Source organism: Carassius carassius, chromosome 28, assembly GCF_963082965.1.
Source record: "Carassius carassius chromosome 28, fCarCar2.1, whole genome shotgun sequence".
NCBI classification, from domain to species: Eukaryota; Metazoa; Chordata; class Actinopteri; order Cypriniformes; family Cyprinidae; genus Carassius; species Carassius carassius.
In genome coordinates, this window is record NC_081782.1 from 14,049,303 (window position 1) to 14,066,402 (window position 17,100).

Sequence of the window (17,100 nt, forward strand, 5' to 3'; positions counted from 1 at the left end):
CTTTATTTCTTTTGTGGAACATAAAAGAATACATTTTGAGAAATGTCTCAGTGTTTTTTTCTCTCTACATACAATGAAAGCCAACTGTCACCAAAGCATTTTGGTTGCCAGCATTCTTCATAATATCGTCTTAAATATTCCACACATAAAAAATAAAGGATGACAACATGAGGATGAATAAATCAAGACAGAATTTTAATTTATGGGTAAATTATCCCTTTAAAATTACTTAACAGTCTGTGCGAACCTAAGTGACTAAACTGATATAGAAAGTAGTTTCAGTGATGGAGCAAGTTATTATTTTTTGATTAAATATTACAAAAACAAACAATTGTCTTCTTAGGAAAACATGCTCTGATAAATTATTCAAGATAAATAAACTAACTCAATTTCAATTGTATGCTGACTTGCACTACATACTGCTAATCATCAAATCCTTCATTCATAACACTTCCATTCTGAGAACACACCTGAGCTTTTAACCTAATCCAAACAAAGGTGTTAAATTCTAGGAATCTAAACCACAAACAACAGCAAGACTGTTCAAAAATCAATGCTGCACTTCCTCTAATGGTGGAGTTGTCACCAAACATGCTTCGCTCTCTGCCAGGATCTCCACCAGTGTGCTAACGGTTCAGTAGCTCCACGGCTTCTGTATTGTTGCACCTTTGAGCCAAGGTTAAGGGGGTGCATCCTTTCGAATCCTGCATATCCCGCTGTGCATTATTCATCAGCAGGGCTTTGATGATTGGGATATTGCTGAGCTGGACGGCTAAATGCAATGGCGTTGACTGGCTGTTATTGTGGGCGTTCACATTGGCTTGGTGAGATATCAGCTGCAGAACGCTAGGGAAGCAGCTACTGTTACAGGCTAAGTGAAGGGGTGTCCAGCCATTATCCTCGGCCAGGTTTGGGTCAGCACCTGCTGTTAGCAGCACTGTTACCACCTCCTCCTGCCCATGATGGCAACCAAGATGCAGAGGAGTCCAGCCGTCTTTCCCTTGGACATTGACTGAGCCATGGTGCTCCTCCAACACGAGGACAGTCTCTGGATGGCCTTTTAGGGCTGCAAGGTGCATGGCTGTCCAATTCTGATAGGTTCTGATATCAGGGTCGATTCCTTTACTCAACAGGAGTCTGCAGATACCTGTGTAACCCTTTAGAGCGGCAAAATGTAGGGGACTGTACCTTTGCTCATCGACTGTTTTCACATCAGCCCCATTATTAACCAGCAAACGGACCACCCTGAAGTGCCCTTCATCTGCCGCCAAGTGTAGGGAAGTGGACTGAAGGTTATCTGGTTTGTTAACGTCAGCTTTTTTTTTGAGCAAGAGGTTGACGATGTTCACGTGACCGTAAATGGAAGCCATGTGAAGCGCTGTACGGCCAGTCTGGCGCTCCTGCTCATCCACGGTACCCAGACGCGGGATCAGGATTCTCACGATGTGCTCGTGGCCATTCTGAGCAGCGAGATGCAAAGGCGTCCACCCATCCTTCTCCTTGGCATTGGCTCTCGCCTTATTGTCTAACAAAAGACGAACGGCTCTGTCGTCGCCAGCCTGTACGGCAAAATGCAGCGCAGTCCACTGGTCGCCATCGCTGAGGTTGACGTCAGCCCCACAGTCTGTCAGCAAGCTCCAAATCTCGTAAAATTTGTGCAGAACTGCAACAATGAGTGGGGTGTAGCCTTTTGCACTCTGGCAATTCACAGGTGCTCCCAGATTCAGGACCATCTGCACGCTCTCTGTGTCCCCACTTGCCACAGCGTGATGAAGGAGAGAGTTGTTGTCTTGGAAGACCATAGACACGTGCTCTTTTTGCAGAACTTTCTTAAAGCTCTCAAACTCTTTCTTTACAAGGAGAGAGTGAATGCTAGAATCATCTGTAAAGAAAAAATGGATGGAGGACAGTTTTATATAGTTTGTACAGACAAAAAAATGCAAAGGTTGAATGCGAAGACTTGGATAAAATACTTGCCTGAGGAGTCAGCTGTTTTCTTTGGCTAATGGAGAGAAACCAAAATTAAATGTTATTTCTATTTTGTGACTGATGACACAATTTGCTGTGTTACTGTAATGGATTTTTAAAACTTTGTGTGCATTTTATTTGTTCACTGTCATGGTTTTCACAAACTTTTTCCTCATTTACACAGAGATGATAAGAGCATTATTTTCAAAAAACTTGCCAAACATGAAACCTGTCTTCAAAAGATTGCATTTTCCGGCCCCCCAAAATACTTTTGTTATGTAAATTAAAGAAATAATCTCAATTTCTAGTTGAAATCAGTAATCTGTAAATGCTCCCTGAAGCCAACTGAAGAGTCGAGTTGCAACTGACTGTTTGCAAAAACCCACCCTCCTTAACTACTGTTGCTATGTCCAACAAGCCATGCCGATCTCACGCCACACACCATGTTCTCACACAGTAAAAATACATTGTGGGGCAAAGAGGACACTGACAACACACTGACAGATAAAACAGACCAAGTTACTTCTGGTATGAAACAAGGTCTCAGATTTCAAATTCTGTAAATTTTTTAAGAAATTAAATCAATAAATCCCATTTTGAGGCTCTTTAATGTGTTGTGACAGATTATTGTATTGCCTCAGTTCAACAGATCGTCTTTTCATACAGTATTTAGTTAAAGCACAAAATAAACGCGGATGAACATCAGAACATTTTTATTTCAACTGCGGAAAGACGTTTATACACAGTTTTTCAAGTTTAAGTCCACTGAAGTTGATTTGGTTTTTTTCTCCCAGATACAGCGTTATGATTGGTCAGATCACCTGTCAGTCAAGCTCTTTGTGAATGGTCAACTGCATCACAACTTCAGTCAGACTAAGGTGCTTATAACTGAAACCTATTGTAGTCTTCATTAAACAGAATCAGGAACAAAAATTAGTTTTGTTACCATACTAAGCAGGTCTCCAGCTGCTGTCTTGCTAGTCAAGTTAATCTTCATGTCTAAAAGCATGTTGTGCCTCATCAAGCAAGTGTTCAGCATTGCCACCAATTGTAGACAGACTTACATGTATAAATACTGGACCAAGCTAAACCGCAGTGTATTTTTCTTGGTCTATTAATCTGAACACGGCTGCCCTGTTGAAAAAACGGCATATGCTGGTTAGGTTGAAGCATGATTGCTAGTTTGAGCTGGATTAAGCTGGTAATGTTCTGGTCCTAAACTGGTTTTGAGCAGGAGCTTTTAGCTTAGGACCAGCTAAAACCAGCAGCCATGCTTCCAAACATACCTAACCAGCATTTGCTGTTTTCTTTTTTTCAACAGGGTGGTACAATTTCAAGTGCTTAGGAAGTAAAAAAAAGATTAATTACTCCGTAGTCTAGAAAAAAACAGTTTGGTGTAAATAGTTTTGTGTATTGAGTATTTTACCATGTTCAAAGCATGCCTTAACATTCTACAGGTTTCCTTTCCAAAGTTAGAGAAGAAAATAGTGGAATGTGTTCACAGATCCGTCAGTATTACTCAAACTAACACCTTATGTGCTGACAGAGTATAGTGGTCTAAACATGAACTGGAAGAGTCACTTACGTTCCATACCTGTTCAGGTAGACGCTTTCTTATCTCACCCCTTGCATTCGTGTCTGGGATTTTTAGGATTTCACTAAGGACTTCAGTCAATCGAACGGTTTCTGCAGAGACATGGAGATGATACAGCTGAATGTCACTTTGGGGAGTAGTTTTGCTCTAGCTCTTTTTCGGGACTTCTTAAATAAGAGTGTTCATTTGCATTAAAATGTGCAAATGGCCAGCTAGTGATTGACAGCCTTTTAGCCGCTTTAATAGAGGAGCAACTTAATTGGGCAGTGAATGAGAAAAAAACATAGCGCAGGAGATATAGCTGTGCTAATCACACTGCATTTTTAATAATCTGATGTACGAGATTAATTGTATTCGACCCATTATACAATAAGACACCTCAATAGAATTAGCAGAAGCTTATTAAACTACTTTAATGCTTAACAACAAACAGTGAATATTAAAATTCATTATCGCAGTCACTAAATCAAATAATTGAATTAGAACTTTTACTGAAGGTGACCTGAGGAAGAAACAGTCACAGAGGAGCTGGGAGGCTGATAAAAGTGGGAGGCTGAGTAAACGTCTGCTGGGACTTTTCAAATATATTTTGTCTGTATATAATCAAGCACTATTATAGTCTTCATTTAACAGAAACAAGAACAGAAATGAGGTTTGTTACCAGAGAAAGCCGGTCTCCGGCTGCAGTCTTGATGCCAACACTGCTGCATGACACCAATCATGTCCTCGCACTCAAGTGGCTTGTCTTCAGGGACCTTCTCTACACCAGGCCTTTTGCCAGATGACACTCTGATTAATATTTCTGTCATATTCAGACCTGTGACAAGGAGAATAGAACAAATTGCTTGGAGTGTTATTTTTGTACTATACAAACTCCAAATATTGCACGTGTAAACGAACTCTTTTGCTTCTAGCACACTCAAAACAAACAGAGAGGAAAAGGAACTCGCTACTAACTCATTTTTCTCAATAAACAGTGAGTGGAAGATGTTTCAGAAATGTCGACTGGTAACCTTAAGGTGGTTAAAAAGGAATATTATAAGCTGTTTTGTTCTGTATTCTTGTATATGTTTGTTTTATGTATACTTTGATGTGGTTTTTTATTTATTTTGTTGCAGTCAACATTATTACCAAATTACAGGATGTTTAAGTATAGTTTAAATTTTGTTTAACTATAAAAAAACTAAAATTTAAAAGACAAAACTTATCAATAAATAAATATATAACAAATAATTTTTTGCAAATTTAACCTACATATTAATAATAATAATAATCTAATTAATGCAAAACAACTATTTGTGTAAAAATTTGTGGAAAGTGCCAAAATTAGGAACAATATATACCTTGATATGCACGCTGCTGAGTTAGTATTTCCCACATAATAATAGAAATGCTGCAAAGTGAGAATGTTTAGATGTTTACTTCATGGCATATCATAACTCACTGTCAAAATGTCAATTTATGCACATACTGTAAAGTTCTTTAAGTTATGAACTCTCACCTGTAAACATCATACTTCGTTCCAGGTGGTTCAGGATTCTGGGTAAAGGTCTCTGGAGGCACATAGTTTATGTTCCCCCGAGCTGACAGGTGTTCAATAAACTCTGTCTTTCCAGAAAACTCCTCCCATTTAATGAGGCCAAAATCTGAAATCTTTATAGATAAAATAAGTCTGAAACTGCAACAATATTGTGAGGTTTTATATTTTAACTAAACAAGGCATATATGTAAGTAACATTAAAGACTGATAAAAGCGCAAACTATTCAACTGTATTATAAGGGTTTCCAAAACCACTAGTTTTCTTTCTTATGAAGCCTTTTTGGAGTTTATTTTTATTTATTTTTACCAGTAATAAGTTCAGAAACATCTTCAGTAGTATCTGACTCACCTTCACGTGTAGATGGTCATCAAAAAGAATGTTGGCTGGTTTCAAATTCAAATGAAGAATGGGTGGGTTCATGCTGTGCAGAAAATTCATGCCCATCGTCATCTCGTGGATCATTTGGAACTTCTTAGGCCACATTAAGAAATGACTGCCGAGGAGGTTGTCCAAGGATCCCTTGCTCATATATTCCATCACTAAACCAGGTGGATCTTTGCTTATTCCATAAATGGAGATTAAATAGCTGAACTTCAGTCTTCCGATTTTGGACATCTGTGTCATGTTCCTGAGCCACAAAATATAAAATCATTGTATATATAAGATTATAGTATGTATAAAATCATACACACACATTATTCAGAATTAAAAAAAATACAAACATAATACACAGTATAATATAAATATTTATTTTAGTTAACTTTAAGTCAGATACAATACATTTGAACTACTTACAATCTCATAGTTTAAACAGTGATATATAGTTTTAATTTTCTACATTCTTGCATATTTGTACCTGTAATCATTGGTTGTTGTCTTTAGTGCACATGTTTCCCGCCAGACTTTAACCTTCACCTTATAGACACGGCCAAACTTACGCTCAGCCAGTTTTTCCCAGTCACTTTCAAACTCATCTTTTTTAAAATGAGTAAATCTTTCCAGGCTGTCGTCTCTGAAAGAACCCTGCACGCTGGAATTAGCTGCTGTCATTTTGTTTTCCAGTCTCAGGAAATGAAGACGCTGCCCTTAGACATTTCTTCTTTGCACACAGAAACCAGTTCAAGGAAACACATTAAACAAAAGGCTCTTCTGGTTTTGGTGGGAGGAGTCAGAGCCCTGATTAGTAGAATAGAAATGTAACAAAGCCAGTTCTGAATGAGGTTGAGAGATTTGTGTGGGACACCTGATAACCGGATATACCAGCTTCATGTTTTTACTTAACAGTAGGAATGGCCTCATAAGGCATGTGTGCATGTTTGTTGTTAGAGAAGCTGTTTCATTTGATTTAATATATTTCAGCAGACTGTCCATAGATATTTGAAGCTAAATATTTAATTGAAGGTTAATTGTCTTACAGTTCAACAGATACATAAAGTGCATGTCACAGTTTCATTATAATTACTGTTGTTCTCTGGAAGTTTTTCCATTGTTCATTAATCACTCAAGCGCAATGTCTTGAATTTCTTGGCACATTAGCAAAAACCTGTGGAGCAAATGTTATTCTAAACCAAACTGTGATGCAAATTAGTGTAACCTTCAATGACAGGCTTTCAAAGAATAAAGTAATGATACTAATAACAGTAATTCACAATCAAGCAGTGAGCAGCACTTTTAGGTGACGATGCCTTGCCTCTTCAGCGCTCTTGTAACGCCTTGAAGGAGAGACTTGGCATTCAGTCGCTGATATTCAGTCTTTGTCGGCCACCTGAAGAGACACTTCATCCTTTAAGAAGTGCACAAAGAGCCAGCCTCTGCATTTCAACATGAATACCAGCTCTGTTGATTTTCTGCTTGGGTATATATTGATGCAAGGACTAGATTCACAGTCAAACCTGTCATAATGTTCTGCTTTGTAATGATGAAGTGAAGGTGGTAGTAGTGTTTAGTGTGTAGTGCGCAAAGTAATTGAAACAGCTGCAAATGACCTTTTAAAACAAAACATAACGGAATCAATACGCTAATTACCTGAATTACTGAAGGAGTAATTACTCAACAAAGTGTTTCTAATAGTCTATTTCTCTACTTTCAAACATTTACTGTCAAAGTTTGCATCTTTTCAGTTCTGGGACATATTCGCTTCACTTCCCATTGGGCCCATTTTGACTGTCCTTTAAATTACAAGAAGCCATTATGTTTTTTATTAAGTGATCTTCAAGCCAGTAAATCTGCTGTGCCCCTAGGTTGTCCCAGCATGGTGGTGAGACTTACAAAGAGATGCGTCTCAAAGGCAGTGTGCTTGTTACTACTTAATTGCTTCTATTTTTCCTCCAACGGCGATTATTTGAAAGGGAAACACATAATGTGAAACCTAACAAGTAGCTGAACAACATGTTTAATCTTCGAGAGCACTGGGGTAGAGATACATAAAGAAAAGCATTCATGTATATCTTTGCATTCATCTATATCTTTGACATCAGTCCATCCTACATTAGAGAATGGTAAATCTCAAAGCAGCAAAGAAACTAGGGAATGTTAGAATGAGCAACCCAAAACCTAACATAAACATAATAACATAAAAATGTTGTATAAAACCAGGCAAGTTATTTCAGAACAAACCCCTCTGTAAAAACCTATAGAATATAGATGGTGTATGTATGGTGTATGTGAGTGATACTGAAGTGGAGATTTATGACTCACATTTTTAGAAAATGGCCTTTAAAGATATGAATTGTGCCTGAAATCTACAAACACAAATAGATAAATTGTTATAAAAGTAGCATTTGAAGTGCATTTTGGATGTTTTCTTTCTACTAGTCTGGGAAAAAAAATACATCTGAGATATTTTGAGAAAAAACGAAATGTCATCGATGCATGACATTGATGCATGAGTGTTTTTGCCTGTAGTGTCTGCAGTCACAGTACATTGTTAATAGTATGGGAATGTATACACAACAACTCACACAGAAGTCACTTTCAGACAGTCTGTGTGACCAACTTGAACCCATTGCGAAAACTTTTGCCCTCACAGAGAATTCACAGAAATTATTGAATTTTTTTGGTGAAAATTTGTGGAACCAAGGTAAATCTCACCTTTACGCAGAGGAAAGAAAGGTTTTGGAATGACATGAGGGCAAGCTCTTATATGAATTATCCCTTTAAACGGCTGTCTGTTAACAATACATACATTTACTTAGCATGTATAAGTGTTCACAATGAAATGGCTGACTGGCTTGCATTTTTTACATCTCTATTGTAACATTTAAAGCATGACACTATGATAGAATAATCGCGTTTCAAGAGCACATTGGGCCTCTTTTAAAAAACTTTAATAGTTTAATCAGTTTCCCAGTGCAGCTAACTAAACATAATGATGAGCAATTCAAAAACTGTCAAATAATGATTGAATGCTCAATGCAGATTTCAGTCCAGTTGGCTGGTTTGCAGTGAGCTCTGTTCAGTTAGCATTCACAAAGGGTCCTGGACCAGCAGTAGGCAGACCTTTGCAGACAACGTCTGTTTGCCATCCAGACAAGTAAGAGAGCCAAACATGCCAGCAAACAGCTGGCCACTGAGCTGATAATCACCACCACGGCTTCAGTGTCATCTGTACAGCATTAACAAACCAGATCAGACCAACAGTTCTGCTGAAATATGGTAATAAGGTAATAAAATTGGTAATAAGTTACCTGCTGTTTCAGAGAATGATGAATTGTCTGCTTCTTTCAAAACAGGGCCAAAAGAAATGCGGTTTCCCATGCTCCTGAAGATAGCCCCTGGTTCCTCTCTGAGATGTGCATTTCGACTCTGAATGCACTGCTATGATGAGAAATGGATAAACAATAATGTCATCATCCTGAAATCAAGCCATTATATGGCGCCAAAATAAATCCCCTAAACTTCTGCATACTTTCAACTTGTTTACAGGCTCGATGAGTTATTCTGTTAGCCCACGAATTGCCGACTACTTCACTTTCTGTCTTGCAGTTACAGAGTAACAAGCCGGGGAAGATCATTTATTTAGAAACTGCAGATGCTGTCATCAAACGAGGGAGAGTAATGAAAAGTAGAAATATTGAGACCTCTTCGACAGTGATAAATGATTCCCAAGTTTTCATCTGTGAAGCTGGGTTCAGACTTACCTTGTCGCACTCAGAACGGTTCCTCAAACACACGCTGAGGTCACAGTGCAGGTACGCGGTGGAGTAATTGATCATCTGGAAGAGACTGATGGTGAAGCTGGCGCTCTTTGACAGGACGCTAGGAAGCAGTCTAATGCCATGAGGGTCTATAGGCAGCCTGAGGGAGTTCACATCAAAGAGACGCATTAGCTCCGATAGTGCGAACAAATCTAAAATAATGGACTGACACAAACAGAGGTGAAACGTCTGATGCTGAAAAGCATGTAAATTAAATCCTTTGGATGGAGTGCTATATCCAAATATCTGATGGTTTTTAATTATAATAACAATGAGAGCAGTGGTTTGATTTAATCCAATGTGAGACGGATACAGTTTCTGGGTTATTTTAACATCATTAAACATAAAAAAGGCTTATTTTAACATAATTTATCTTATACTATCGTTGGTATACAGAAAATAGTATATTTTTGTACATTTATCAATGTCCACATAACTCTGTCTATTTTCTAAATTTATCTTATTGATTGATGTTATTGTGAACAATTAAACCATGAATGTGTTTCATAAAAAAGAGCTTTAAATTAAAATTTCTGTGCAATATATTCTGGGCTTCTCCAATCATTACTCCACTAAAATTAACACGTTTACACAGCTCAAAAACTAACTACCATGATGCAATAAAGAACACATTTAGTGCTGCTTTTTTAAGGCTTTAGAATACTAGGATTAAATTAAATAAAATAAGTATCTAATCTAAATTCTTAGATACTTCTTGTTCTTTTTATGCAGTAAATGGCACAGAATAGGGTAAAAGTTGGCAAAATGACACTGACTGCCTCCCTCTGAACTTTCATCTGCTGTTTTCCAGTGTAATTTGAAAAAAATGCTTCCTTATCAATTTTATTTGATGAAACAAGACCTCCCACATCTCCCCTGATAGAAAAACAGCTTTGTTAAACAAAAGCACATTACTGTACTTCCAAAATACTGAATTTGGAAAGAATTTACCTCACAGATGTTTTATTTTGATAAAAGGTTTAGTAGATACATTTGCTGAAGTACACATAGTGCTGTCTCTGGATATTTTGGCAATGTGCTATTGGCAACAGAGCAGAGAGACTGATGGAAAGTGAATACTTCACACACCAGCAGGGACACAGACATCAGCAGTTTACTGTACTGCTCTAACGCTCGATACAGGGGCATACTTTGCACAGGATATTTATAGCTTTCTCAAGTTTGAGGGAATGTTTCTTAGCCAATCATTATAATGCTGTTCCCCTGTGATAAGGTGACCAGTTAAAATGTAGCTGAGTCATCTAAACAGGAACTAATGCTGATGTATTAAACTTCCACTTAAAAATATGGGAGACGGGATCCGTATAATCCTGCCATGCTCTAACCATGAAGCTGATTTGGTACCATAATGTGAAATGTGGCCTGGTTCATGGGCACCATGTGATTTCAGTTAATCTAAAATAACCTGAGAGGTGCACATTACCTGGAAAAAATGCAGCAGGTGGTATTAAATTCATCAAGTCTGACGGTGGGCGAAAGGCAGCAGGATTTTATCTCTAGGTTCACCTGGCTGTTATTTGTTTTGAGGCTGATGACGACACGTAGGTTTCCGAGGGCAGGGATGAGATCTCCAGGCATGATATCTCTCTCCAAGTTCAGACTCATCTCTGCTGTGTAGTTACCAGTGCCGCAGATATCATCTGAGATTTGCGCCAGACTGGAAGAAGACAATCAGACAGGCAAAATCCATTTTGAGGGCGGTGAAAATTAATCATGTTGACTACAGTTTATCACCATGCTGGCATCTCTATAGATTGCATCTGTACTTGTGGAGCTAAAGTTTATTCAGTAAAGTAACATTCCTTCAACAACAACAGCAGACATACTTCTTTACTGATATCACTAAACTGAAATAAAATTAGTGCAGTTTTCTAAACAAACATATAAAGCTTTTGTTTTTTAAATTTAATATATAGTTTCAGATCCATCTATCTAATGCTGGTGATTGATCTAGCACTAAATGCTAATAAAACTGTTTGTTTTCCACCTTAAAAGTCATTTAAGAGTTGTGTGTCATTACCCACTGAGAGAATCGGGTGATATAATCCTCCTCTTCCTGTTTATCACTGGCAGGTCTGACATGAACTCAGCAGATACCCCTGAGTCACTTTCAGCAAATGGAGTAGTGCCATGTGATATATCTTCACTCCCTTCCCCGGACTGTAATGAACCTTTGGGGAGCGATTGTGTCTCTGTACTTGAGAAACTCAAATCTGTGTGGACAATAGGAGAGAACTTTTCCCCAGTAACAGCAGACAGCGAAGTCCGCCCAAGGTGTTTTTGTACATCTTCTGTTGCATCTGAACTGGAGATTTCGTCAGCAGGAAAGTTCGATTGCGTCGTTTGTGAATGCTCATTTACTGTTGAGAAAAATTCAGTCTGGTTTTCAGCTAAGGTCACATGCTCTTTATGCAACACATTCTGCATATGAATAAGATCCATAGTGAAAGTTGGTAAAGTTGTTCCAGTGAATGATTCAAGGGGTGACGTGTTCAAGGTCCCTTCTGGTCGTGCATCAGCTGTTGTGTGCCTACTGATGGCAGAAATTGGGCTGGATTTCATGTTCTTAGGTTGCTCTTTAACATCTGATAAATTGACAAACATATGAAGTGAATCTTTGTGGTTGTCAAGTCCATTTATCTGTGTCATTTTCTGCTCATCAGATACTGACGGAAAAGCAGAGAAGGTCAAATGTTGTTTAAACTCTGTATTTGACAGAGCAACAGGGGAAACAGTAGTGTGAATTGGATTTGAACCAATCCTGTGCGAAATTGACGTGAACGAGGTTTGATTCATACCAGCAATGGAATGACTGCTCTGATCATGCTGTTTCAGAGTTGCTGGTTTAACCCCGCCATCTCTCTTCTTTAAGTTTGACTCAATCTGAAGTCCAGATTGTGATTGCAGTGTTTCTGTGAGGAATTTCTCTCCAGGGTGAGCTTCAACGAGCTGCTGGACTGATGGGATACTGCTAACTGTGTAGCTGCCCAAAAAAAGTGGCACAGTCCCTCTTGGGTTTTTAAGATGTTGTTTGTCGTCTAATGGCAATCCAATGTTTCCAGGTGTCATTGAGTGATTTATAAAGTCATACTCACGATTAAGTTTCTTAGAGATGAACAAAACTGTTGTCACTGTATTTTGTGATTTACCGAAAGTTGTTGTTAGCAGAAAGGACTGTTGTGGAACTGCATGAGAGATTTTGGCAAAAGATTCCCAGGGTTTTAAAAACATAGTTGTTGTAATCAAGGACTTGGTTATTGATATGTAGCTGTTAGGAGTCTGATATGTTGGGGGAATGCTAAAATGTGATTTGTTTATGTTGATTGTGGTTGTGTTTACCATTTCATGTCTTGTTAATCTGTTTGAGATCATGTCTGGCCTCTCTGATATGTCAGATGGGGCTTTTTGGTATTGGTTCATAGAGTCAAGTTTGGTAAAGTCTTCCACATTTGTGAATCTCCTCACAGTTGCATATGTAAATGAAGGTGGAATCGACTGAGGAGTTTGAACTGATACAAATGTCTCTGAGGGAAAATTATTTAGAGGCTGTCGAGACTGATGATCGTTCACTTTGAAGACATGAAACAGATTCTTAAGCTTTGTCAGAGGTGGAAGAGGCGCCGCTGTAGATAATTTGTCAAACTGATCAAGCTGTTTTGAAGCATCTTCTTGAGGTGAAAGGGTTCGAGGACCAGTGAGTGAACTTTGAGTCTGTTTCATAAACTTTCGCATATCACTCGCTGTAGTTGCTTCCTCAGCATTGGTTAATGAGGCAGTACTAGAGGCCATCAATTCACTCAGCCAAACTGGAAAATCATCCATTCTGTTACGTTTCTCCATCAAAGAGATATTAGATGTTCTGGCTCCTTTGGTACAAAGATAGGACATTTTGAGTAAAGATGAAAAGTTTTGAGCGGCCAAAGAAAGGTCACTTTTATTCAGACGATGAAAGAAACTTGTTGGTGAGGTTTGGAATGTTGGTTTAATTTGACGCTCTTCACTTAATTTGGAGTGAAAAATTGATTTGCTTTCTAGTCGGTCCCTTGTTGAGGCAAATCTATGCACGAAGTCAGATATCAACCGTGAGGCCACAAATTGTTTTGTCACATGCATTTTGTCAGCCGCTGTTACCATGTTTGAAAAAGAATTCAGCGTGGTTACGTCTTGATTCTTTGCAGGGATCAGCTTTGAAGCGGAGAATAAAAACATGGAGTCTGGTTGCTTTAGTGACACCCCGAAGGGTTTTGGTCCATTGGTGCTGGGATTTTTGCTGCTTTCTGCCATTTTATTAACTATTACTTGGCTGGTTGATTTCACTTGTAATGGAGTATCAAGGATGAGTGAACTTGGTGAAAGCAGATTCTTCTGTTCTTTTGGCTCATGCTCAGATCCATTTCTTGGATTTTGACCAAGCTCAGTGGTTAAAAGCCCTGTACCCTGCAAAACTGTAAAATGCATAATGGTTGAAACCTCTTCAGTAGGATTCAGAGGGTTATCAGCTCCAATAGACTCCAGAGTCCAATTTTTTGTCTTGTTTTCGCCCCATCTTTCCACGCTCTTGTTTGACTCCCCAAGGTTATCAATTACTGCTGGATCAGTGGCCGATACCATGGGAATGCCATTTGTGGGTGAAGGAGTAATAGACTCCAAGACTCTTTGATTCTTGCTTTCCAGCGAAGTGTGAAAAAAAGCAGAGATCTTTCCCCTGCCTCCAGACAGATGAGCAGCAGGCGTCATGGTGTCATTCATCATTGACTTAAATTCAGCCTCAGCTGTGGGATGAAGCTTCTCCTCATCACTGGAGATCAATGAGAGGTCTCCGTCAGACTGTAACGGCCTTGTTGCCTTGCCATCCTCACCGTTGGAACGTGTACTTGTACCATAAGTGAAGACAAAGCTCTGTTTATTTGAGGTAATTGCGTCTTTATCAGCAGTTGTGGTTGCATATACTGTACTTGAGTGCTGACTCTCATGTGGTGTATGGAACAAATCTGTCCCTGGAGAACTGATTACAACCATAGTCAGGAGAGCAGGGCTTTCAGTGGAAACTTTTCCACCATTATCACTGGACCTGTTTTGCTCTTCTGATGGCATATTTGTTATGAATATTGCGCTCTCGGTTTGTAGGGACTGAAAGCCTTGCAGGTCCTCCTTCTTAGCGCTCACTGAAAAAGCAGAGTTGCAATTTTGCTTGTGAGATACCTCATAAAATACACATAAATACCTATAATATAAACAGTTCGAGGGCCATTAAAATTTTACGACTGAATACAGAAAATATAAATGGTTGAAGTTAAAATTATTGCATGCATAAGGATTGTTCCATAACATAATACAGATAAGCAAGTTGCAACATTTGCATTAATTAATAATTCAGTACCCTTTTTACTGTGTCTCAGTGCTGTCACTGGGGAACCATCCTTTCAAAAGGTACTAATATGCATTTAGGGGTAAGCAAAAAAAAGTTTATCATCCTAGCGACAGCTTTTGTGTGTGTGTGTGTGTGTGTGTGTGTGTGTGTGTGTGTGTGTGTGTGTGTGTGTATATATATATATATATATATATAAATAAGAGTATGTAAGAGTGTGGGAAATTAAGAAGTCTGAGTAAGTTGCTACCACAGAACAGAAAATTTACAGTGCAGAATTGCACACTTAAAGATGGGCGTAAAAATGATCGATTTAAAACATGTACCCTTCATCTAATCAATATTGATCTTATATCAATTAAATATATTATCATAACATATTTAATGTATTATTATAATATATTACATGTAAATATTATTTAAAAGCTCATTGGTGGGTGTAATGTGTCTCAAAATTAAATAATATAATTTTAATTGTGAAAATGTCAACAAAATTTATACATAAAATGTAGATTACATATTGTAGAATTATATACAAAAATTAATTGTATATTATATCATTTTAAATTCTAATTTAATTTTTTAACTTAAAAATGTATTTTATTATAATTTTAATCATAATTTTATATATATAAATATATATCTGTACACACACACACACACACACACACACACATATATAACTAATGTTAATTTGATAACAATATTAAATATTAACACATTAAATATATCTTTAATCAATTATGTCTTATGATATTTAAATCACTTATTTGTGCTATTGGTAATTACTGAGGAAAAACTTAGTTTACATACCTGCAAGTCCAAAAATGAAAAATATGAAACCAATCCCCATACTTAATCTTCTCTCTTGGTTTCTTTTAAGCTACACATACATAACATCATAATGAAGTTGTGTTGAGATGCACTACACAGGATACTATCCAACAGTGCTCACACTACACTCTCTGCAGGAGCCTGCTGTGAGCTTTTACCTTGCTCTCTAGTCATTTATAAGTAGATCAGATTACGAACACGTGAAAAAAGCTGAGAAAAATAAAACAGATTTCTGCGTCAGTAGAATCCCTCATCACCCTCATCGTGTTTGACTGAGTATAATTTTTCATGCACGCCTTCGCTTGTGTGAGCTGCAGTAATCGACTCATCCATTATTTAACTGATTCAGATAAGACTTAAATACAGTGTAGAGAACTTGTAGTTTTCATGTCAATTGATCTTCAGGTGAGTTTGCACATTTCCGTCGCCAGAAAGATCAAAGCTTAGTCTAATCCACTCATGGTCAATACCGTATATGTGTGCCAAGAACTACAGTTGGGTAGAAATTGTATTTATCTGCACCACTGTTCACTTGCTGGAAAGTTCAAAGACAAATGTCTCTGGGGGCCTGGTTCTGTCTTTAATATAAGAATATATGAATGTAGTTTATAAAGCTAAAAACTAATCTCTTCTGTGAGCACTTGACCGTATCCTGCTGACTCTTAAAAAAAAGTCTTATATGGTTACACTTTTTCTTAAAACCCTTCTTGTTCTAGAAAGTACTACTCTAAACTATGTTTGGAACTTTCTATTGTTAGCACTTGTCGTGTTATTGCTCCTTATGATGAATCATCTTGTTGTCTTACTCAGTTAGTTGCTTTGGATAAGAATAAATGTAAAATGTAGAAATATGATATTAAAGGCACTGTAAGCAATACTTTACATTTTTCCTACATGACAGACATCATTGAAATCATGAAATAAGTGTCTTGAGAAGTCACACCTGTCTCTTGGCTTTGTAAACAGAAAAACTGACCAACCTAAATGTATTTTCTAATATATATATTTTTTTCTTTTTTGATGGCTGCAACACACTCCACAAAATTTGGGGACAGAAGCATAATCAAAGTGAACGGTTATAGAATATCCAAGTTAAACTGATTTGAAACAGTCCACAATAACAAGGTAAATTGGTAATAGGTCAGGGTATGATTGAGTTTAAACGGAGGATCCTGTCTTTGCCAGCAATCCTGGATCGTGGCTCACCACTTAAATCTTAGTACGCATAGGCCAAGGCAGGACACCTCAGGTGAATATGTGTGACTTTTGAGCCCTCAGATGGCCTTGAATGAGAAACTGTCATGTTGATGTGTGATATATAGCCACATGGGCTCGGGAGTACTATGTAAAACTGTTGTCAATCAATAGTCTGCAGCTGCATCAAGAAATACGACTTGAATGTCTGTTACTCAAGGAGAAATCTGCCATCAGTTCTAGACAGAGACGCCTGAGCTCATCTTAGACTGTCCAAAAGACAGTGAAAATGTGTGTTGTGTGGTCAGATAAGTCAGATAAGGAAAAACAGATATCAAATTGACAGCCCTAAAGACGAAATGGACCATCCAGACTTAAATAAGT

At 37.9% G+C, this 17,100-nt stretch overlaps 2 protein-coding genes across 4 annotated transcripts; both read right to left on the reverse strand.

Annotated features, from left to right (window-relative positions):
- Positions 1-550: 550 nt before the first annotated feature.
- Positions 551-6,328, reverse strand: ankk1 (ankyrin repeat and kinase domain containing 1). Of its 3 annotated transcripts, none has more exons than XM_059514477.1 (8): positions 5,960-6,328; positions 5,452-5,731; positions 5,064-5,215; positions 4,906-4,955; positions 4,224-4,379; positions 3,563-3,654; positions 1,978-2,002; positions 551-1,882 (listed from the first exon to the last, which is right to left on the reverse strand). In XM_059514477.1, exons 1-8 carry the CDS (start codon positions 6,151-6,153, stop codon positions 627-629), a joined length of 2,205 nt encoding a protein of 734 aa, XP_059370460.1. In that variant the 5' UTR covers positions 6,154-6,328; the 3' UTR covers positions 551-626. The 3 variants fall into 3 exon arrangements, with proteins under 3 accessions (XP_059370460.1, XP_059370459.1, XP_059370461.1); XM_059514476.1 differs by having other exon boundaries at positions 3,554-3,654; XM_059514478.1 differs by lacking the exon at positions 1,978-2,002 and having other exon boundaries at positions 3,538-3,654.
- A 2,095-nt stretch (positions 6,329-8,423) lies between these two features.
- Positions 8,424-12,024, reverse strand: LOC132108424 (uromodulin-like 1). The gene is made up of 5 exons (XM_059515127.1): positions 11,341-12,024; positions 10,744-10,977; positions 9,243-9,399; positions 8,790-8,919; positions 8,424-8,707 (listed from the first exon to the last, which is right to left on the reverse strand). The coding sequence occupies exons 1-5, from the start codon at positions 11,967-11,969 to the stop codon at positions 8,562-8,564; spliced, it is 1,296 nt and encodes a 431-aa protein (XP_059371110.1). The 5' UTR covers positions 11,970-12,024; the 3' UTR covers positions 8,424-8,561.
- Positions 12,025-17,100: the final 5,076 nt, after the last annotated feature.